The sequence below is a fragment of the Mytilus californianus genome, unplaced genomic scaffold (assembly GCF_021869535.1).
Source record: "Mytilus californianus isolate M0D057914Y unplaced genomic scaffold, xbMytCali1.0.p SCAF_6, whole genome shotgun sequence".
NCBI lineage: Eukaryota > Metazoa > Mollusca > Bivalvia > Mytilida > Mytilidae > Mytilus > Mytilus californianus.
The window spans coordinates 21,290,150-21,315,818 of record NW_026262712.1 but is presented as its reverse complement, the minus strand read 5'-3'; the positions used below and the strand labels follow the sequence as shown (position 1 = coordinate 21,315,818).

Sequence of the window (25,669 nt, the reverse complement as noted above, 5' to 3'; positions counted from 1 at the left end):
ACTTACTGGTGTATTGTGACATTAAGACTGATACTGGACACTTACTAATGTATTGTGACAACAAGACTGATAGTGGACACTTACTGGTGTATTGTGACAATAAGACTGATAATGGATACTCACTGGTGTATTGTGACAATAAGACTGATAGTGGACACTCACTGGTGTATTGTGACAATAAGACTGATAGTTGATACTTACTGGTGTATTGTGACAATAAGACTGATAGTGGATACTTACTGGTGTATTGTGACAATAAGACTGATAGTGGACACTTACTGGTGTATTGTGACAATGAGACTGATAGTGGACACTAACTGGTGTATTGTGACAAAAAGACTGATAGTGGACACTTACTGGTGTATTGTGACAAAAAGACTGACAGTGGACAATTACTGGTGTATTGTGACAATAAAACTGATAGTGGACACTTACTGGTGTATTGTGACAATAAGGCTGATGGTGGACACTTACTGGTGTATTGTGACAATAAGACTGATAGTGGACACTTACTGGTGTATTGTGACAATAAGACTGATAGTGGATACTTACTGGTGTATTGTGACAATACGACTGATAGTGGATACTTACTGGTGTATTGTGACAATAAGACTGATAGTGGATACTTACTGGTGTATTGTGACAAAAAGTGGATACTTACTGGTGTATTGTGACAATAAGACTGATACTGGACACTTACTGGTGTATTGTGACAATAAGACTGATACTGGACACTTACTGGTGTATTGTGACAACAAGACTGATAGTGGACACTTACTGGTGTATTGTCAGTTTGTTTTCGATCTATCAGTTTGACTGTCCCTCTGGTATCTTTCGTCCCTCTTTTACTGGTGTATTGTGACAATAAAACTGATAGTGGACACTTACTGGTGTATTGTGACAATAAGGCTGATGGTGGACACTTACTGGTGTATTGTGACAATAAGACTGATAGTGGACACTTACTGGTGTATTGTGACAATAAGACTGATAGTGGATACTTACTGGTGTATTGTGACAATACGACTGATAGTGGATACTTACTGGTGTATTGTGACAATAAGACTGATACTGGACACTTACTGGTGTATTGTGACAACAAGACTGATAGTGGACACTTACTGGTGTATTGTGACAATAAGACTGATAATGGATACTCACTGGTGTATTGTGACAATAAGACTGATAGTGGACACTTACTGGTGTATTGTGACAATAAGACTGATAGTGGACACTTATTGGTGTATTGTGACAATAAGACTGATAGTGGATACTTACTGGTGTATTGTGACAATAAGTGGATACTTACTGGTGTATTGTGACATTAAGACTGGTAGTGGATACTTACTAGTGTACTGTGACAATAAGTAGATACTTACTGGTGTATTGTGACATTAAGAATGATAGTGGATACTTACTAGTCTATTGTGACAATAAGTGGATACTTACTGGTGTATTGTGACAATAAGTGGATACTTACTGGTGTATTGTTACAATAAGACTGATAGTGGACACTTTCTGGTGTATTGTGACAATAAGACTGATAGTGGCCACTTACTGATGTATTGTGACATTTAGACTGATAGTGGACACTTACTGGTGTATTGTGACAATATGACTGATAGTGGATACTTACTGGTGTATTGTGACAATAAGACTGATAGTGGACACTTACTGGTGTATTGTGACAATAAGACTGATAGTGGACACTTACTGGTGTATTGTGACAATAAGACTGATAGTGGACACTTATTGGTGTATTGTGACAATAAGACTGATAGTGGACACTTATTGGTGTAATGTGACAATAAGACTGATAGTGGATACTTACTGGTGTATTGTGACAATATGACTGATAGTGGATACTTACTGGTGTATTGTGACATTAAGACTGGTAGTGGATACTTACTAATGTACTGTGACAATAAGTGGATACTTACTGGTGTATTGTGACATTAAGACTGATAGTGGATACTTACTAGTGTATTGTGACAATAAGTGGATACTTACTGGTGTATTGTGACAATAAGTGGATACTTACTGGTGTATTGTTACAATAAGACTGATAGTGGACACTTTCTGGTGTATTGTGACAATAAGACTGATAGTGGACACTTACTGGTGTATTGTGACAATAAGACTGATAGTGGACACTTACTGGTGTATTGTGACAATATGACTGATAGTGGATACTTACTGGTGTATTGTGACAATAAGACTGATAGTGGACACTTACTGGTGTATTGTGACAATAAGACTGATAGTGGACACTTATTGGTGTATTGTGACAATAAGACTGATAGTTGATACTTACTGGTGTATTGTGACAATAAGACTGATAGTGGACACTTACTGGTGTATTGTGACAATAAGACTGATAGTGGATACTTACTGGTGTATTGTGACAATAAGACTGATAGTAGATACTTACTGGTGTATTGTAATAATAAGACTGAGAGTGGACACTTACTGGTGTATTGTGACAATAAAACTGATAGTGGACACTTAGTTGGTTGACCATTATGGAATAACCGTTTCACAGATGATATCGGATATGTTCCTTATGTCATAACTACAATACCCTCCCTTTTCACGAATGTGACTTACCGAATTAGACTATTTACCAGATTTGTAATAACATAAGCAACATGATGGGTGCAACATGTGGAGCAGGATCTGCTTACCCTTCCGGAGCACCTGAGATCACCCCCAGTTTTTGGTGGGGTTCGTGTTGCTTAGTCTTTGGTTTTCTATGTTGTGTCATGTGTACTATTATTTGTCTGTTTGTCTTTTTATTTTTGGCCATGGTGTTGTCAGTTTGTTTTCGATCTATCAGTTTGACTGTCCCTCTGGTATCTTTCGTCCCTCTTTTACTGGTGTATTGTGACAATAAGACTGATAGTGGACACTTACTGGTGTATTGTGACAATAAGACTGATAATGGATACTCACTGGTGTATTGTGACAATAAGACTGATAGTGGACACACACTAGTGTATTGTGACAATAAGACTGATAGTGGACACTTAGGGATCATAGATTTATTCTTACGAGCAAGCTCCGAGCATGCTCGGAGGATGCTCGGAGCTTTTTTAGTAGGCTCTTCTCAGCAGTTAATGTGACAATAATTATCATGATCCATTAAGATGTCAATCAAATCTACACCACTTCTATGATAAGGAAAGTAGAGCATTATAGAGGAAGCTCCATAAACACCTGTGTAAACATCTGGTCTATTCAAAAACATTTTGCATTAAATTTTACAAAACTATAAAATAGATTAGAAATTCTTCTACAGTGCTGTGTAATGCATGGAAAGAAATCTCAAGTCTCTACAAAAAGTAAAAGTCATTTAAATGTTTTCTTATTATATGTAATAATCATTCCTTTTTTTTAAATAAAAAAATTCTCAAATTTTATAATTAGATGATATGATTTAAAAATAGTTTATGTTATATAATATGCTATATAAAAGTTATCAAGACACAAACAACAGTCAGGTGGCGATACTAAACAAGTAATTTTGTTTAGTCACTTTTATAAGTATTTTTTGTTTTTAAAAATTATTTAATAACTCAATAGTTATTTTAAATGTCAAATAAAGCATGGACTAAATGTAGTTTTTAAGAATTTTTATATCATTTCATTAAATAAAATTAAGTATTTATCCAATTTTAGATGAGTATAGAGAGGTTACTTTAAAAAATAATGACAAAAATTTTACTTTAATAAATCATTTTATACAACTTCAAAAAACTTAGTACTTACAATTATTTAAGGAATATATGTAATTGCTTTTGATTAAGATTCAAATTATAAATAACTTCAAGTCTTAATTAAAGGTTCCATATCTAGTTATAACTGTCTATCTCTAAGATTTTAAGGGGAAATGATATTTTAATAGCCCCAAGAGGCCAATCTTTGACCAAGAAGTGTGGCATCAGAAAAGCAATTAGTGCTTGTTGAGGATTTAAATAGTTTTACCAGTATATTTCATGGGGAAAATAACCAGATGTCTGTGAAAATTTGTTAAAGCTAGTAAAACATGTATGAATGGACACCTATAAAAATAATATTAACAGAAGTTACTTATTCATGATATAGAAGTAATATTTGAAACAGTCTCGTTTTCAACATAACTTGTATAGGTAATTTTGAAAATTACTTGTTTAAGTAATGCCCCTAACTAAACAATGGTAATATGTTTTTTTTAAATAACAAACTAAGTTCTTTTATAGAAAATTATGGCTACTTTAAGAAAAGTTGTAATTCACTAGTGGAAGCCTGGTTTGAGGGGGTGATACCACCATTGTTTTCCCTCTAGTACGTCTCTCTTTACTTGGCATTTTTTTTATTTTTAATTGTGCAGATTTAGCTTTGTTTTAAATAAAGAAATACTTGGCATGAGTAAAATTATTTTCCCCTATAAGTCTTTTGTTTAATTGTCATGATTGTTATGTTTCCAAAAAAAATGTGCAGAATTTATCTATGTTTTAAATTAAGAAATACATAAATAAATGTCCTGTACTACAGTGAAAATATAGCATAGCTTTTCAGTGCATATAAGAAAGTAAACATCACCAGAAGTTAACCAATCAAATTCTCTCCCCCTTTTTTCCCTGTAGAATATAGTATATTTTTATTGCTTTGAAACACCCAAGAAACATGTTTACGACTCAAAAAAACTTTTCTGTAATGAAATGCAGGGTTAATTTCAAACAACTGTCAAATTATAGAATATAAAAAAAGATCAACCCTTTTTCGCATGAAACTGAATGTACTATGTTTTGGTAGTATGGTTATAAATCAATAACCATAGTTTGTGTCTTTGATGACTTTTATATTTCATTTTATATAGTATAAATTTAAAATATATTTATATTCAAATATAAAATTTGAGTGTTTTTTTGTATCATGTGTATTAAAAAAGAATGATAATTATTAAGAAAATGTTTTAAAATCATTTTCAATCTGTGAAGACTTGATACCAAGCATTGTACAGTAATATTGATGAATTTCTCATCTATTTTATAGTTTTGCAAAATTAATGCAAGATTTGTTTGAACAGACCAGATGTTTACACAGGTGTTAATGGAGCTTCCTCTATAATGCTCTTCTTTCCTTATTATAAAAGTGATATAGATTTGATTGACATCTTAATGGATCATGATAATTATTGTCACATAAACTGCTGAGAAGAGCCTACTTAAAAAGCTCCGAGCATCCTCCGAGCATGCTCCGAGCTTCCTCGTGAGAATAAATCTATGATCCCTTACTGGTGTATTGTGACAATAAGACTGATAGTGGACACTTACTGGTGTATTGTGACAATAAAACTGATAGTGGACACTTACTGGTGTATTGTGACAATAAGACTGATAGTGGACACCAACTGGTGTATTGTGACAATAAAACTGATAGTGGACACTAACTGATGTATTGTGACAATAAGACTGATAGTGGGCACTAATTTGGTGTATTGTGACAATAAGACTGATAGTAGACACTAACTGGTGTATTGTGACAATAAGACTGATAGTTGACACTTACTGGTGTATTGTGACAATAAGACTGATAGTGGGCACTAACTGGTGTATTGTGACAATAAGACTGATAGTGGACACTAACTGGTGTATTGTGACAATAAGACTGATAGTTGACACTTACTGGTGTATTGTGACAATAAGACTGATAGTGGATACTTACTGGTGTATTGTGACAATAAGACTGATAGTGGATACTTACAAGTGTATTGTGACAATAAGTGGATAGTTACTGGTGTATTGTGACATTAAGGCTGATAGTGGATACTTACTAGTGTATTGTGACAATAAGTGGATACTTACTGGTGTATTGTGACATTAAGGCTGATAGTGGATACTTACTAGTGTATTGTGACAATAAGTGGATACTTACTGGTGTATTGTGACAATAAGAATTAGAATCACATCCTCCATGATTGACAGCACACTCATCTATGTCAAAACATGTCTGATAATATAGTGGATCATGGTGGTAATTATACAGCTGAAATATCCTACGTGTATTGTTCCAAGCAAGACCATCTTCATAAGTTCCTGTGTAACCATGGGGACAGGCTCTACACTGGTAACCTGGCTCAGTGTTGATGCAAGCTGATGTGTTCCAGCATGGACTCCCCACATAACACTGTGGAAAAGTGAAATTATATACAGGTTATTTAGTTCCTAAAACTTTTAGATTGATTTTCTACTTTATATATTGTCAAGTTATTGTTTTATGAAAAAACTGTTTTGCAAGTTTATCTGCTTCATTTGTTTTTTATTATACTTATATGCAATATAAGTACTGTTTATACAAACAGCCATTCCAGCTTACACTTAATAATTTAAGTGATAATAAAGATGCTGACATTCTGGAAACATTAAATTAACATACACAGACCACTTAAATTGTTTTATCTTGAGGTTAATTTCCCTGGCATTTGACACTTTGAAGTTACAACTGGAATCTCACTAGGAGGCACACTAATCTTTTCTTAATCATGCAGATACATGTCATAAATAATCACTGTTGGTGAGGAAATGCAGATTATGATACTAACCTGAATAATTCAGTCCCTCCCCGTGATCGACTCTCCCACTCGGGAGGGCCTGAACTCTTTATACAATAAAAACGCATCACTAATCCTGGATTTTGATTGGTGCTCTCTGTGAGAGAGAGAGCCAATCAGCTAATAGCTAAATGTTATCGAGATAGGTAAATCCCAAGCTAATTTGGAATGATTTTTTGATGATTTTTCATTGACTAGGCCTTCAGGCTTTAATGTAGCCATCGTAGAGCAGTGGAATATAACAACTGAATTATTCGGGTTAATTATGATACCAGATCTTATAAAAATTAATTACACAACAATTAGTATATCATCTAAAGGTCAGTGCATGAGGCCAGACTCCTCCCATGCATGGTCTTTGTATAATCAGTTTCTTTGTTCATAGCAGTCTTGACTAGTTGATATAGTTTTACAGTGCTATTATTTAATTTATTATTCATGTTATTGTTTCAACTGGACTTAATCTTTTTTAACTTTTACCATTTTTATGTCACATTGCGGCTGCATTGTATTTGAACTGCTACCATATACTGAATTTTAGATATTTACTTCTTGCAACATGAACTTGTTTATTTCACTTTTGGATCTTATTAACTTATACACAGCTGAGTTTTCAATGTTTGCAAACTTGTGTAGAGCTTTACATGCGGAGTTTATAACCATGTTAACTGTGTTCGAGAGTATTATGTGATCGAGCAGAATCTAACATCATCAGATCCTTATATAATTTGTGACCATACAAAGATTTCCATGAGTGTTATTGATCTGGCCTTACATTCTATACAACTGTTCTAGGCAAGTATATTGTTTGAACTTTTATTTCTTATATACAGATGTTACTGTTATTGTGCTTGGAGTTTTCTTTGCAAATTATAATCGGAAGGCAACTGTAGAGACTAGATTTAACTGGTTTATAAATCACTTTTGTTAATTTACATATCTTAACATGCATATTCATAAAACAGCCACTTGAAATATTAAGGTCTATCCTGATTAATTTTTTTTTTATTTATTTATTGGATTAGTTTTGTTTTATTTTTATTTTTATTTGTCTTCTTTTATATTATTTTTGTTTGCTGTCCTTATAACATACCCTACTTTTCATCATGTTCATGTATTCTTCAAAAATAATTATTAAAGTAGTTTCATGATCTAAAGATAGATAAGATAAAGATTTTTTTTTTTCAAATTTAAAACCTGGCCCACTTTGACCTGACCATGATGAGCAAAGTTATTTTATTATTACAATTTATTATGTTCTTATGATATTTTTTTTTTCATGTTTGAGAGACACTAATAATTCTGACAATCACATATAATAGTTTATTTACTAATCATATAGAGATCTTTCAATACAAATATTTTTGCATCTCATTATACATTACTGATTTAGAAAGTTGAGGAATGACTCAAGTTGACACTTGTTGACTTTTAGTATAATTTTATTCAGATTTTGAATGATTCTAAATGAGTTAAACAGTTATTTTTCTTGTTATACAGTTTACATTTATAGAATTAACATAAAAGCGGGAGGTTTGGCATGCCACAAAACCACGTTCAACCCACCATTTTTTTTCTTAAAATGTCCTGTACCAAATTAAGTCAGGAAAATGGCCATTGTTATATTATAGTTCGTTTCTGTGTGTGTTACATTTTAATGTTGTGTTTTTGTTGTGTCATTGTTCTCCTCTTATATTTGATGCGTTTCTCTCAGTTTTAGTTTGTAACCCGGATTTGTTTTAATCTCTATCGATTTATGAGTTTTCGAACAGTGGTATACTATACTGTTGCCTTTATCTATTACTGACACCTTTCTTCATTTCTTTTATTGCATATTTAAACACTGAGGAAATGGAGATATTGCACCTCCTGTATATGCACTTTGGTTAATTCATCAGATTTACAACAAAAGAAATTAGACACAATCAACATGATCAAGTTCTTCATTTTACCTTAGATGTGGCAACAGCTTGACTTATATGTCAATGGGACAAACAATTTCCACACTTGATTATTAAACTTTACATTTAATCAACTGAAGCAATGAGTCAGTCGTACCATAATATATACGGAAGATGAACATTGCCAGTATTCTTATCATAGTATCACCAACTTGATATCTTAAACACTATTTCATCCTTCATCTGTGGTTTAAAGCACATTCAGCAACTAGTTCTCACATTTATCAAGTTCAGAATGTTTCATATGTTTCAAACAGGATTACAACACACATGGCAGATATTTCAATATTTTTTATACTAGACCCTCTGCATTTCAACATGGACCTAATAAAATTGAGAATGGAAATGGGGAATGTGTCAAAGAGACAACAACCCGACCATAGAACAGACAACAGCAGAAGGTCACCAACAGGTCTTCAATGCAGCGAGAAATTCCCGCACCCGGAGGCGTCCTTCAGCTGGCCCCTAAACAAAATATACTAGTTCAGTGATAATGAACGCCATACTAAACTCCAAATTGTACACAAGAAACTAAAATTAAAAATAATACAAGACTAACAAAGGCTAGAGGCTCCTGACTTGGGACAGGCGCAAAAATGCGGCGGGGTTAAACATGTTTATGAGATCTCAACCCTCCCCCTATACCTCTAGCCAATGTAGAAAAGTAAACGCATAACAATACGCACATTAAAATTCAGTTCAAGAGAAGTCTGAGTCTGATGTCAGAAGATGTAACCAAAGAAAATAAACAAAATGACAATAATACATAAATAACAACAGACTACTAGCAGTTAACTGACATGCCAGGTCCAGACTTCAATTAAACTGATTGAAAGATTGTGTCTTCATCATATGAATATCAGGCACAATCCTTCCCGTTAGGGGTTTAGTATCATACCATCATAACATATATGAGAAGAACATAACCCATGTCATGCCAACAACTGGTTTTTAAATAAATGTGTTTAGTGCCGATGCAAAGACCCTATAAGTGAATCAATATTAAGCCTATATCAGTTTCTGTATCTGTGTGGACTTTATTTCTCCAACCTTTCAATCAGATCATGTAGGTCAATTAAACTTATTGACTACAAGGCAGCACTACAGCCTCATCAGTACCCAAACAGTCCAGAAGTATGTGATCACTACAAACCAGTAAAAGTCTGAAATGGCCTATATTTGTACTTGACTGTACTGATTTTTACTCGACCAGTCTGAATTGGTCTGAAATTTACTTGATAATACTCGACTGTAGTCTGAACCATACTTAACAGTCTGAACTTGTACTCGACCTTTACTCGACCATTTTATTTTCGTCTGAACCATGCTCGACCTAGTCTGAACCATGCTCGACCTGGTCTGAACCATACCGGACCTAGTTTGAACCATACTCGACCTAGTCTGAACCATACTCGACCTAGTCTGAACCATACTCGACTAAGTCTTAACCAACCTAGACCTAATATTTGTATCTATCTATTGTGTTTCATCAATTTAGGAACTGTTTTTAACAGCTATTTCCCCTGGCTAGAAATTTGAACAACAATTTGAAATTTAAAATGTATTCAATATGGCATTGAAACCAAAATTTCACAATAAACATAATATAAATTCAACACCATATTTATCAACACTTACATATATATATCACCTTTAAAATAAAAATAAAACAAGCTGATCAAATAATCTCAAAACTGAATTATGACTAATATTTTCAATGTTCATTTTCCTGAATGTTTCATATATTTTATGGTTACTGGACAATTTTCACCATTTACTTAAGCCTTGTATAGATTTATGGTGTCAGTTGAGTTTAGTTTATAATGCAGTGAACATTTTTTTTATTAAAATATATCTAAAATAGTATATAAACATGATAAAGCAACTTAATAAATTTAAAAAATCACACTTTGTTTTGTAAAACCAAGAATTTAATATAATCATGATAATAGAACTTCCATAGCAATCGTTGATAACCATTTAAAAAAGGAAATGTGTTCCAAAGTTGCAGAAAAAATTTATTTCAATTAAATTTAAATAACTTTTGTCAAAATTAAAGATATGGCATACAAGAAGCACTTTAATAAGGTTTATTTTCCTCAGTACATGTGTGTTTTACAGGATAAAAGAACTTTTAGCCCTTTTTTTCTCGTGTATTACTTATCTAGTGAATTCAAAAGGCCTTGCGATTTAAGTTTTACAGGATGTTGCAATTTTCAATGAATGTTAATTAGAAATTAATACTCTCTGATCAGGTGTGATCTTTTTAATGAGTTTGCCCCAAGCAGGAGGTTATTACTTTATACTATACCACTAATCAGAAGAAAATTTTATCTATTTCTTTAATTTTTTTACCCCTTTTTGATATATATTATATATAAAATATCCCAAATTATAATAAGAATAGATATATTTCTAATATAAGGTTAAACAATTTCAGTGATTTTTCGGCTGTTGTTACCTCATTCAAAAGATAGTTCTAAACTATTGTATGTAACCATGAAACCTATATAGTTTTTCTTTAGGAATTTAGGAAAATTAAGTTTAAAAAAAAACAAAAAAAAACACACATGCCAAATGAGAAGCACCTTAATAAGGTTTTATTACCCTCAGTTAAGGTGTGGTTTTTAGTTAAAAGAAAATCTTTTTTTAACAAAACTCTAAAACTTTAAAATTAGTATAATTAAATTTTTATATAAGATAATTTAATTTAACTATCTCTATTTGATAAATCTGAGAATCATGTAAGGATGTAAAATTATGTTTTTATATATATCTTTATTTTATTGTGGCTCCCGTACGAAATTATAAGGCGTATTACGCCTGCAAATCTGACGTAAACCAGGCCTAAGTGGTAGTTACGTGTCCAGATCCAGGCGTAAGGGAACAGGAAACGTAAATTTGTAGTCCTTACGGGCGTAGAAAATATGGTAAACCTGGCGTAAATTGAAATAAGCAAGGCGTAAATTTTCCTACGGGCGTAAAACTGTTGTAATGGCGTAAATCATAATACCCATAATGCTTTGTTGATAAAGGATCATGGGATTTTTTTTTTCAAAATTTGGCTCTTTGGTATTATTTTGCAAGAGTTGGACTTATGGCAGCTTTATATATTCAGGGATAATTTGGAAGAATTTGAAATTGGAATTATGGAATCAAATTGATTAATGAAAATTGTGAAATAAAAGGAAAGTAATATACATGGTAAGAGATAATTATGTGAGTAACTAAGTTTTATTTTTTTAACAGTAATTTTGAATTCTGAAAACCTTCATCCTTGGATAACATTAAAATCTTTCACATTAAGTTAAATTGCAGTATTATCATTGATATTTTGGTTCAAATGACATTAATTTTCAAAAAAAAACTTAGTTAAAATGCTGGTTTTATTTCAGGAAGAATTAATTGCCATAATTCTAATTTAAACTTAAACTTATTTGAGCCAGTGTCTGTCCAATATGTATTTATTTATATAGCTTCTTCAATTAATGGTTAATACTTCAAGTTTCATGTCAAACAATGAGAAATTTAAGCAATAGTACAGAAGTTTGTATCAAATACACAAAAGTACACAGATAGGGTAATACACTATCTAAAATAAGTGTAGTATTATGTAAGGATATTACGCCTGTTTTTTTTATTGACCAGGCGTCCTCATTTGCATATAACGCCTGGTTTTCTGTGGACCAGTCATACTCAGTTAAATATTACGCCTAATTTTACGCCTGGTTTCCGCCTCAGTTACGCTTGGTTTCCGCCTGGTTTACGCCTGGTTGACGCCTGGACATGCATTCCGTAAACACTACAATGACGCCCTGATAAAGTATGATTTCTACGCCTGGTTTCCGTGTCATTTACGGGCGTCCCATTTCGTACAGGTAATGTTGTCATGTCAGAAAAAAAGAAATTAATTTTAACAGCTAAAATTAAACAAGAGTGCACACGCATACATGTGAACCTCCCGACGGGAGTACAATAATCCCATTTTCAGGGGTCTCCTCCCGACCTCCCGTTGAAGAGAAAAAAATCCCGTGTATGAAATTTTTCATGAATGACAAATTTCTGCCCAACATATCATCTCAGACAACTGGTTTAACTGACATTACCTGAAGTTATATTTTACCTGTAAATCAACTAACATGCATAATTATATGGCTTCACTTGTCAGCTTGGGTGTCAAACATACTGGTAATCAACGATTTTTACCTCAGGCTAACTGCCGTTGTGTAATAAAAACTTTGTGTATTTATTGGGTTATTTCCCTTGATTTATCCTGTTTTAAGTTACTTTCCTTTACATAATGAAAATTTTTAAACGAATATAACTAAAATATAAATTGAACAAATAATCATAAAAGAATGGTAATTAAATGATTTTTAATGTCTTAGGACAAATAAAAAAATAATAATTTGAAAATTATTTGAGGGTTCTATACTTCCTTTCAAGGCTTAAATTGAAATTTGTATAATAACTATGACCCTTATTTTCTAGTAACCGACCGTGCAAGGGCTGTATAGCCAGTCAAGGTCGTTAAAAACTTCCATTTGTTTCTAGTAAGAATGAGTTGCCGAGTACAAATGGAGTATGCAAATAAAAACTAATTGCAGATAGTTAAACAAATGTTCTGATCGCAATGAATGTTCAATAGAATAATGATATAAAATAAATGAAGTAAAAAATTTAAAGAACATACTAAAAAAAAAGAATGTTAGATTGAACATGTAGAATATAAAGATAGAGAAACTTTATAAGTACAAGGGTACTATAAACATAATACACTGGATGGAAAGTTGAAGAAAACACACTTTAAAAGACAATTTTTACATCACACGGTTACATTTACGACAAAATTTATGTCGATTAAAAACCTCCTGATCTGAGTCCTAATCTCCTAACCAAAATTTCCCAATCTCCTGATCTGAGTTTCACAGACCATCACATGTATGCACACGCTGAAATGTCTCGCCTTCTTTACTAACCATTGATTTTATGTTGATAGTCCTAAATACAAAGCTTTACTACAAGTAACACATAAACTTAACATGATCCAAGAAAATGAGGTCAAGGTCAGATAAACCAAACGAGAAATACATGTACACCTTACAATCATTCAATAAACCAAACATAGTTGACCTATTGCTTATTGTTTCTAAGAAACAGTCTTAAACAAGAAAACTTAACATTGACCAATGAACCATGAAAATGAGGTCAAAGTCAGATGAACCATGCCAGACAGACATGTACACCTTACAAACAATTTAGGCATTAAATATAGTTGACCTATTGCCTATAGTATCTAAGAAACAAACTTACCCATGAAAACATAACATTGACCAATGAACCATGAAAATGAGGTCAAGGTCAGATGATACCTGCCAGACAGACATATACACCTTACAATCCTTCCATACATCAAATATAGTTGATCTATTGCTTATAGTTGAAGAAAAACAGACCAAAACACAAAAGCTTAACACTGAGAAATGAACCGTGAAAATGAGGTCAAGGTCAAATAAAACCTGTGAGACTGACATGTACATCATAAAATATTTCCATACACCATTTATAGTTGACCTATTGCATATAGTATTAGAAAAAAAGACCAAAAACTCAAAAACTTAACTTTGACCACTGAACCATGAAAATGAGGTCAAGGTCAGATGACACCTACCAGTTGGACATGTACACCTTACAATCATTCCATATACCAAACATAGAAGACCTACTGCTTATAGTATCTGATATATGGACTTGACCAAGAAAACTTAACCTTGTTCACTGATCCATGAAATGAGGTCGAGGTCAAATGAAAATTGTCTGAAGGGCATGAGGACCTTGCAAGGTACGCACATACTACATATAGTTATCCTATTACTCATAATAAGAAAGAAATTAACATTACAAAAAATGTTGACTTTTTTTTCAAGTAGTCACTGAACCATGAAAATGAGGTCAAAGACAATGGACATATGACAGACGGAAACTTCATAACATAAGGCATCTATATACAAAGTATGAAGCATCCAGGTCTTCTAGCTTCTAAAATATAAAGCTTTTTAGAAGTTAGCTAACGCCGCCGCCGTCGGATCACTTTCCCTATGTTGAGCTTTCTGCGACAAAAGTCGGAGGCTCGACAAAAAAAGTATAGGTTTTTTGGTCAAGTATGGTTCAGACTGGTCGAGTATTGTTCAGACCTTTGGTCGAGTATGGTTTAGACTGAAAAAATAGGTCGATTACAGGTCGAGAATGGATTAAGACTGTTTCAGACTGGTCGAGTAATAGTTCAGACTATTTTCAATGGCAAAGATAAGGGTCAAGTACAAATCAGTACGGTCGAGTATGGTTAAAACTGGGGTCGAGTAATGTCGAGTAAAATTCAGACCAATTCAGACTGGTCGAGTAAAAATCAGTACAGTCGAGTACAAATATAGACCATTTCAGACTTTTACTGGTTTGTAGTGGATTGCGAACCAAATTGTAAACCTGCTCCCTAACTCAGGATTTATCATGTAGGACAATTAAGCTCATTGACTACAAGGCAGTACTACAGCCTCATCAGTACCCAAACAGTCCAGAAGTATGTGATTGCGAACCAAATTGTAAACCTACTCCGTAACTCTACTACAGCCTCATCAGTACCCAAACAGTCCAGAAGTATGTTATTGCGATCCAAATTGTAAACCTACTCTGTAACTCGGGATGTTGCTATTTCCAGCAACTTGAATCCTTAGAATCAGACAACATACACTTTTTAAATAGACAACTTTTCAGGTAATGTTATGTTCTGTGGACAAATTTTATCAAATTTATTCCAGCGCCAGTTTGATAGACCCCTGCTACTCTACTAGCACATGGGCTATCCCCATGCAGACCTTGCACACCCGGCTGCAGATGAGATGCCTAGTCTCATCACCTAAGTGGAGACCCCTCGCTTCACATTCCCCAGCTGGCGTAATGTCGGGCAGGCAGGTTCTTCCTCACACTGGAGGTTGCAAGCTGACTTGCTCAGGCAGGAACTCAAAAATTGTCTTGTATGCTGAGTGTTTCCCTAGGGCCAAAACCAGATTGATTAATTGTTTTTTATAATAAAATTATTATTCATTCTAAAATATCTTTCTGCTTTAAGCCAGTATGATGTTGCTGAGACTATGTTTTTAGTTTACGCACAGATACCCCTTATGTTACATTTGGTATTGTTTTTTCGGAGCTGGTATTTGCTCAATTAAAAGGATGAGATCTGGACTTTAATTGAGATTTGCTCTATTACGAGAGTTTTACTGTGGGTTGTCAGGTCTTGCTCATCAATACAAACAGAACATAACATTACCTGAAAAGTTATATCTGTTAAAATATAGGTCGATGTGATCATTAAACATTTCATCTTATCAATGGAAGGCTTGCATATTGATACCTTGATCTTTGGAAAAGGTAAATAAAAATATGTCTCTAGAAATTTAGTAAGCCTTTCACTAGTGACCTGTAATGTTTTGATCACTGACTCTATAGGCATAAACAAGGAGTATTTGAGACCACTCTAACAACTATACAAGAATTAGACAACCTCACACTAAAAGTACAGAAACAATATTGCACTTTATGAGACTCAATAAAATATACAACATTAGACTGGAGAAAAAATAAAGATATGAGACTACAGAAAAATATTACAATATGAGATAACAGAATACCAACTTGGTTTGTTTGTATAAATAACAATCAGTGATATTTTAATATGAAGCAATAATAAACTGATATATATTATTAATCAACAAGATGTAATGGAGAAGGTATGACAAGAGCCATTATAATGCCTCAAATGGCAATAATAGAAAAAATTTAATTCTTCAAAATATGTGAATCAAATGTGGATACTGGGAACTAAAATAATAACATATATTGCATTGTACACATTAAACATTGAATTTAAGATTTCATAACTTTAATTCTTGACAAAGGAAGAAAAAACTCCAATTTCAAACATCATTTTAACAGTGACATATGCATCTTTGATATATTTAGAAGAGGGTGGTAAAGGGTTGTTTTCTATCAACGTTTTCAGCCTTTTTATTTCAAATGTCTTCCTGTTTTGACATTTAATTTCTCTTTTTCTCCTGTTTGGTTTGATGTGCGTGCTTCATGTTTCACCTTATTCATTTTCAGTGTTTGTGTAAAGTGTTTGTGTAAATACTCTTAATTTTTCGTGCTGATACCGCATTTATGATTAAAAAGTAAATCTGGGCTCGAATATTGTTTTATATAATGTATTAATGAACTGGTACCCAGGATAAAAAATGCTTGTTTTTGGCCCTTAATTCCTAAACTGTTGGCACCATAACCCCCAAAATGAATCCCAACCTTCTACTTGTGGTATAAAACATTGTGGTACAATTTCAGAGCAATCGAAAATACTTCTACACAAGTCATTATCCTGAAACTAGAAAAATGCTTGTTTCATGCCCCTTTTGACTAAAAAGTTGGGACCATCATCCCTAAAGTCAATCCCAACCTTCCTTTTGATGTATTGAACCTTCTAAAAAAATTTCATAGAGATCCATTCACTTAAACTAAAGTTATTGTCCGGAAACCAAAAGTGCAATCCTGTTTGGTGTGTATCTCCTACCATATCAGAGATAAATCAGAAATAACCAACCCAAAAAATATTTTGAGGTCGTATAAAAATATAATAAAATGCTCCGCAGGGCGCAGCTTGATACGACCGCAGAGGTCGAACCCTGAACAGTTGGGGCAAGTATGGACACAACATTCAAGCTTGATACAGCTTTGCATTTGGATTGTGATTAAATATTTGACACAGCATAGGTTTCTGACACAGAATGAATGTGGTCTACGAACTTAATAATTTTTAATTGGACATTCACCTATTATGGTCCAATATCCAAAATCTAAATACATGGTTAGATTCAGCATATCAAAAAACCCTAAGAATTCAATTTTTGTTAAAATCAAACTAAGTTTAATTTTGGACCCTTTGGACCTTAATGTAGACCAATTTGAAAACAGAACCAAAAATTAAGAATCTAAATACACGGTTAGATTCGGCATATCAAAGAACCCCAATAATTCAATTTTTGATGAAATCAAACAAAGTTTAATTTTGGACCCTTTGGACCTCAATGTGGACCAATTTTAAAAACAGGGCCCAAAATCCAAAAACTTAATACACAGTTAGATTCAGCATATTAAAGAACCCCAAGAATTGAAGAATAAAACCCCATTGAAATTGGTCAAGAAATAAGCAATTTATAGGAAGTATCTTCTTTTGCACAATACTGTGCAATTGAATATTTCTTGCTATTGCGCAATACTGTACAATTGACAATTTCTTGCTATTGCGCAATATTGTGCTATTGGATATTTCTTGCAATTGCACAATACTGTGCAATTGAAGATTTCTTGCTATTGCACAATACTGTGCAATTGAAGATTTCTTGCTATTGTGCAATACTGTGCAATTGAAAATTTCTTGCTATTGCACAATACTTATAATATAAAAACTTACACATCCTGTTTGGTGTGTATCTCCTACCATATCATTATTATTTGCTTTTAAATATAAATCAGAAATAACCAACTTAAAATGGAAAATTTTAAAAGAAAAAAAAAGGGAAAAAAGAAAAAAAAGGAAAAAAAAAAATCCCCCCCCCCAAATTTTTTGAACCCCCTTATGATTCATCACCCCCAAACTCAATCCCAGCCTTCCCTTTGTGGTATGGTACCTTGCAGTACAATTTCAGAGAGATCCATACACTTGAACACAAGTCATTGTCTGGAAACGAGAAAAATGTGTTTTTTTGGCCCCTTTTTGGCCCCAAATTCCTAAACGTTTATAGCAATTACCCCCAAACTCAAACCAAGCTTTCCCTTTGTGATATGGAACCTTGTACTACAATTTCAGAAAGATCCATACACTTACACACAAGTTATTGTCCTGAAACTAGAAAAATGCTTGTTTTTTGCCCCTTTTTTGCCCCTAATTCCTAAAATATTGAGGCAATTACCCCCATCATCAATCCCAGCCTTCCCTTTGTGGTATGGTACCTTGCAGTACAATTTCAGAGAGATCCATACACTTAAACACAAGTTATTGTCTGGAAACTAGAAACATGCTTATTTTTGGCCCCTTTTTGGCCCCCAATTCCTAAACGTTTCAGCAATTACCCCCAAACTCAATTCGAGCTTTTCCTTTGTGATATGGAACCTTGTAGTACAATTTCAGAAAGATCCATACGCTTACACACAAGTTATTGTCATGAAACTAGAAAAATGCTTGTTTTTTGCCCCTTTTTTGGCCCCTAATTCCTAAAATTTTGAGGGAATAACCCCCAAAATCAATCCCAGCATTCCCTTTGTGGTATGGTACCTTGCAGTACAATTTTAGAGAGATCCATACACTTGAACACAAGTTATGTCTGGAAGTTACAAAAATGCTTATTTTTGGCCCCTTTTTGGCCCCTAATTCCTTTACTGTTGGTACCATAACCCCCAAAATCAATCCCAACCTTCCTTTTGTGGTATTGAACCTTGTGGTAAAATTTCATAGAGATCCATTCACTTAAACTAAAGTTAGAGTGCGAAAACCAATGTGTCTTCGGACAACGACGACAACGACGACGACGACGCCAACGTCATACCAATATACGACCAGAAAAATTTGTTTGCGGTCGTATAAAAAGAAGGCCACTGAATGTATATTCAAAGACATTTTTGTTATCAATAAAGAGGAACAAACAAAGGTTCCTAAATGTAACAAAAATGCATAAAGAAATGGATGAAGAACAACAACTCTACTGACACATCCTCTTCTGGTTTATCATGAAACAATAACTTTTATAAGTTGAAGCTCTGAAAAATCAATGTATAAATTCTAATTTCTAGATTCAGAAAATCCCGTAAGTGTTTTCACTTTTCCATTGCAAAAATATTATGTTTTGTCCTGCAGGCATGTCTGTCCATTAATCTAATAAACAGCTGTGCCATGAGCGCATGATATGCCTGTCGTCTTGTGTGTGAATTTTTATGCAATAAGCATAAATAGTTTCTGACATACGGCGTGACATGCGAAAACCCCCTTTTTTTTTTTTTACAAAAAACTCAATATCTCTAAAATAAAATTTTGAATCAAAACCAAAATGTATACAGATCTTTAGATTAATATAACTAAGGAGTGTGTAAAATTTTAAGCAATAATCATAAATCGTTTTTGAGATACGGCGCGACATGTGAAAACCCCCCCTTTTAAAAAAAAAAAAATCAATATCTCAAAAATAAAATTTTGAATCAAAACCAAAAAGTATACAGATCTTTAGATTAATATAACTAAGAAGTGTGTAAAATTTTAAGCAATAATCATAAATCGTTTTTGAGATACGGCGCGACATGTGAAAAACCCCTCCCCCTTTTTTTACAAAATACTCAATAACTCAAAAATAAAATTTTGAATCATCACCAAAAAGTATACAGATCTTAAGATTAATATAACTAGGAAGTGTGTAAAGTTTTAAGCAATAATCATAAATTGTTTTTGAGATACGGCGCGACATGTGAAAAAAAACACACACCTGTTTTAGTTACTAAGTCCCGTAACTCAAAAAGTTTTAATCTTATTTTCAACAAAAAGTATACAGATCGTTTGACCATCATAAGAAACAACTATGTTAAGTTTCATGAAATTTGGATAAGTCATTCTCAAGTTAAGGTGCGACATGTTTACACCGGACAGACAGACGGACAGACAGACAGACGGACGGATGCCGGACATTTGTATATCATAATACGTCCCATCAAAAATTTGACGGGTGTATAAAAATGTAAGTTCCTTTTCTTTACTTTTCACTCAGTCATATAATTGTATTTTTTTATTTATTACATTTGTTTGAGGCAAACTTAAGTTAGAGAATGGAACCTAAAAATATAGCAGTTTTTCCATTTATAAAGGGGCATAACTCTAGAAAGGTTAAAGTGACGTCATCAAAATTCAAGCTTGATTTGAGATGTGGTAATAAACATTGTTTATAAGTTTTTTAACATTTGGTTGAGGCGAACTAAATTCAGAGAATGGAAACCAACATTGGGATGTAAGGACAGACAGATGTACAGATGAACAAGAGTTATTCAGGGACATGTTAATGGAATTTCAGAGATAGCAGGATTAAATCATAAAATGAAGAGACAATGTTTAAATATGTATCAGCAAATTAATTAAAATCTGACCTCATCAATATCATTACAAGTGACCCCATTGCCTTCATAACCATCTGGGCAAGACAAGCAGTCAAAGGATCCATCCATATTATAACAAAGTTCCTCCAGATAACAAAGTAATGATGATCCAAGACAAGGACATTGTGTTGTGTCTGAACATGACTGACAACCACTACCATCAGCTGCAGCATAAGTCCCAGCCTCACACACATTACATATATCCTTCATCTTGGAGCTATAGTGTCCAGCAGGACAATTAAGGCATGATGATTGTCCTGTTAGATCTTGATAAGTTCCTGGTGGACACATTTCACAGAACTCTAAATAGGAAAAATGAAATATCAATTTAATAAACCTCTCTGAATATTTTTAAATCAAAGTTTTCAAGTAAATGTGAAGTACACCAAATACTATGTTACAGTCTTCTAAAATAAAATTACTGCATGTAATTTGGTTGTAAGTGAGTTGTAAAGTATGATTATCTGTTTAATACTAACCAACATTCCCATCAGAGTATGTCCCCACATTACACAGATATTTTTGTCCACCACGACAAGCGTAACCACTTTCACAATGGGTACACGTTGCAGGACAGTATGTGTCATTACACTCAACATAATGGAAGTCTTCACATGGTGTGGCATATCCATCTTCACATATCTGCAATACAAGTTTTAAAAAATGCTCATCTAAGGGCTATCACTCTTATAACTATATCAGCAAAATTTGACTTGTTAGTAGATCTTGACTTGCTGATCTTTTTTGTGATTTAAAGTGTCTATCTATCTATCTTTATTTTCATCATATCAGGCAGAACAACAATAAAAAGTTGAAAATTGTCCAATTAGGAGTCAGCAGACATTATCCTCCATATAATCTTAATTGCAGATTTTGTCTTGCTGATTATTTTTGCTTATATAAGTCTATATCTATCTATTATAATTCTAAAGATACATTATATGGCAAAATCGCAAATAATTGGTATTAATTTCTATCAAAGGGCTATAACTCTTATAAGGAGTCAACTGATGATTTCGTCCATGCAGAGTTATCTGTAGAACTTATCTTGCTGATAATTTTTGCAGTTTAAAGTTTTGCTTTATCTATTATAGTTTTCAAGTAAGTAGGCAAAATTGAAAATAAAATGGTAAAATTCGCCATTTAAGTGCAATATGTCCTATAAGAAGTCGTCTGACAGTTTTTAACATTTTTGTCTCTGTCAGTTTCTAATGGTTTTCAAAATAGTAGACAAAACTTGCATTATACCCCTACATTTTTTTTTTGCCATGTCGGCCATCTTGGTTGGCCTGTCCCCGGGGTCAAACACATTTTGTAAACTAAATACCCTGATGTGATTGTGGCCAAGTTTGGTTACATTTGGCCCTATATTTTCAGAGGAGAAGATTTTTGTTGTTAGTGTTAACAGACAATGAACAATCGACAATAATGAGCAATAACTCCAATAAGGAGTCATTGGACGATTATCACCTGATGACGCCTTAATTGTAGATCTTCTCTTGCTGATAATTTTTAAGATACCAGACAAAAATGAAATTAGAGGTCCAAGGAGCCTGTGTCACTCACCTGATATGTGTGTTTACAATTGATGTATGAAAATATGCAACCATTATACTTTTGCTTTACTTTCAGAGATATATGCCAAAACTGCATTTTACCAGTAGGATCGATTTTTAGCCATGTAAGCTGTGTTGGTTGGCAGGTGGGTTCATCAGACACAATTTTTAATCTAGATACCTAATGATGATAGTGGCCAAGTTTTGTTAAATTTTTCTCAGTAGTTTTAGGAGAATATTTTTGTAAAAGATTACAAAAATTAACGAAAAATTGTAAAAAAATTACTTTAAAGGGAAATAACTCCTTTTGACAATTTTGCTGAACATTATTGCTGTTTACAGTTTATCTTTATCTGTAATAATATTCAAGGAAATAACCAAAAACTGCAAAATTTCCGTATAATAACCAATTTAGGAGGAGCAACTAAACGATAGATTTGTCTGAAAATTACTGGGCAGATAGATTTCAACCCGATGAACATATTTACAAATTGTCAAATTTGCTCTAAATGCTTTAGTTTCAGAGATATAAACCAAAAATTGCATTTTACCCCTTATGTTCTACTTTTAGCCATGGCGGGCATGTTGGTAGGCAGGCAGGGTCGTCCGACACATTTTTAACTAGATACCCCAATGATGATTGCATGTGGCCTAGTTTGGTTATATTTGGTCCAGTAGTTTCAGAGGAGAAGATTTGTGTAAAAGATAACAGACGACAACGATGACGGAAGATGGACGACGGATGCCAAGTGATGAGAAAAACTCACTTGACTTTTCAGGTTAGGTGAGCTAAAAATGGTAAAATTAGTCATTGAAGAGCAATAACTCCTGAAACAAGTCATTTGACAGTTTAGACGTATCTGAACAATTGGTAGAGCTCAACATGTTTGTTCCTGTCAGTTTTTTGTATTTTTTATTACGGTTTTTAAAAATAATACATGTAGACAAAACCCCTATGTTCTATTTTTAGCCATGTAGGCCATCTTGGTTGGCAGGCTGGGTTATCAGACACATTTTTCAAACCAGATAACCCAATGACGATTGTGGTCAATTTTGGTTAAATTTGGTCCAGCAGTTTCAGAGGAGAAGATTTTTGTAAAATTAACAGATGACCTTGAATGCCAGACCCTAGGTAATGAGAAAGGCTCATTTGGCCCTTTAGGCCATGCATGTGAACTAAAAATGATCAAAATTGTATAATTTGTCATGTAAGGACAGAAAATTCCTAAAAGAAGTCCCCTGACAGTTTTGACACATATGAACAATTGGTAGAGCTCAACATTCTTAACTTTTTTCCCCTGTCAGGATTTTTTTTATTTGCAAGATTTCAAAAGAATAAGACAAAACTTGCATTTTTCCCATATATTCTATTTTAGCAATGTCTGCCATTTTGTTTGCCAGGTCAATAGAGAAAATTTTAAAGAAAACTACAATGACGATTGTGGCCAAGTTTGGTTCAGTTCAGTAGTTTTAGAGGAGAAGATTTTTGTAAAAGTTAATGGCCCATTAGACAAGGTGAGCTAAAAAATAAACAATAAATTTAAGTATCTATAAATATTTTGGATAACATACATTCTTCATCAGTATGATTTACTGTGCACAGAAGCCTTATTCTCATAAGAAAGATCTTTGACAAATACCTAGATGTTTCATATATATTTAATTCATATTTTGTACTTCCTTCAGTGTTAAAAGAACTTCTGCATTTGTGACATCTTGGCTATCATTACCGCCTGTACTATGTACATGCCCAAACCCTAGATCACTCAACAATATTAAATGTCTGCATGCCTTGTATTCATCTCAATAAATCTGTTAATCTATTAACATTCAATTTGACTGTTCTAAAGGCAGATATGATACAAAAAAAAAAATGTAGTTTGTTCTCTATCAAAAGATACATGAGAATTTTTACTTGAAATTTCATGCATTTTATGTGAGGATATTATTTTTCAAATATGGTAGTAGACTTAATCTACAAATACACACCCAACCAAGTGGACACGTTGTACATTCAATAGCCAGGCCAAAACTATGTTCTGTAGGTGATCGACCACATGTAGAATTATCCAGGGGAGGACCACATCTCCCACAGGGCTGTAAAGTACTATCACCATTACAAAACCAGGAAGTCAGACACCTTTGACATGTTGTCTTGTCTGAAAAGGAAGAAAAGAAAACAAATTATAAATAAGAAACAGTTCCTTTGTTTATGTTCAGTAGGAGAGGTACTTTGATAATTGATGTTAAGGCATTTTTTCTAAAAGAATAAAACCACTAAACCATGGTCCCATTGCTTGCTTGTTTAATTCTGCAATTTCCAGTATTCCTATCATTATTGTCTTCAGCATAAAAAACTAGAGATCCCCAAGAGCCTGTGTTACTCACCTTGGTATATGGGAATATCAAACAAAGGACACTCTCCAACATTGCGGACGTGAATAGAGTAAGACCATTGCAAAAATCTATTTTTTGTTGATCTTGTATGGAAAAACTGGGGACTAACAGCTGCACACACATAATAAACATTACAAGTTATCCCACTTTTAACATACAAATGAAAATTAATATACAGAAAACTTGGGGGATAAGATAAAATTTGATGATAAAAGTACAATTTTATTGAAAAGTCCAGCATGTCATTAAAATTTTAACAGGTTCATACCTCAGTAAGAAAATAAAATAAACATAAAATCATAAGTCAGCATCACAGAGTACAGAGTAGAAGAGCTCAAACTTAACAATACAAATCTTAAAAAGCTCATAAGTACATGTGTAACAAAAAAATTGTTCCGGCGTGACATTTGTTCTGCAGGAACAAATTTCATAGGAAATATGTTCCACCGGAATTTATATCACAGAAAATATGTTCCAGCACTGTAAAATTTGTTCCAGAACTAATTTTTTGGCCAAATGTGAAATAAGTTCCGGAACAAAAATCATAGCTCCATGAATTTTGTTTCAATTGATATTAAAAAGTTTTAAATAAGTTCCTGTGACATTAGTTTTAAACAAACATGTAAATATTTCATAGAAACTAATGAATAAGTTCCGCTCAATCATTATTGCACACCGAAACATTTTCTTGTTACACTTAAATTATAATGCAAGCTAAATGCTGTACTCAGTGTATTTGCATGGGATACATTTGCAATGGAAGGCATGACTGTAACTATAGGATGAAGATAAGAAATAAAAGCGATGGTAATGTATCATAATTTGTATTTATGTTTTATGCGGTATTCCTCCTTGGTTCCTGTTAACTGTCATGGCCCCATGTTCTAGTCATACATGTACTTAGGACATGGCACATTTCAAAA

The 25,669-nt window shown here is 33.3% G+C and overlaps 1 protein-coding gene across 1 annotated transcript in view; it reads right to left on the bottom strand.

The window, feature by feature from the left end:
- Nucleotides 1–25,669, bottom strand: part of LOC127705275 (uncharacterized) — a 431,608-nt gene that overhangs the window by 162,737 nt on the left and 243,202 nt on the right. The window contains exons 42-45 of the mRNA XM_052209598.1: nt 24,339–24,508; nt 21,273–21,435; nt 20,785–21,095; nt 5,917–6,168 (exon numbers count right to left, since the gene is read on the bottom strand). Coding sequence (XP_052065558.1) covers nt 5,917–6,168; nt 20,785–21,095; nt 21,273–21,435; nt 24,339–24,508 — 896 coding nt within the window. The remainder of the gene's footprint in view (nt 1–5,916; nt 6,169–20,784; nt 21,096–21,272; nt 21,436–24,338; nt 24,509–25,669) is intronic.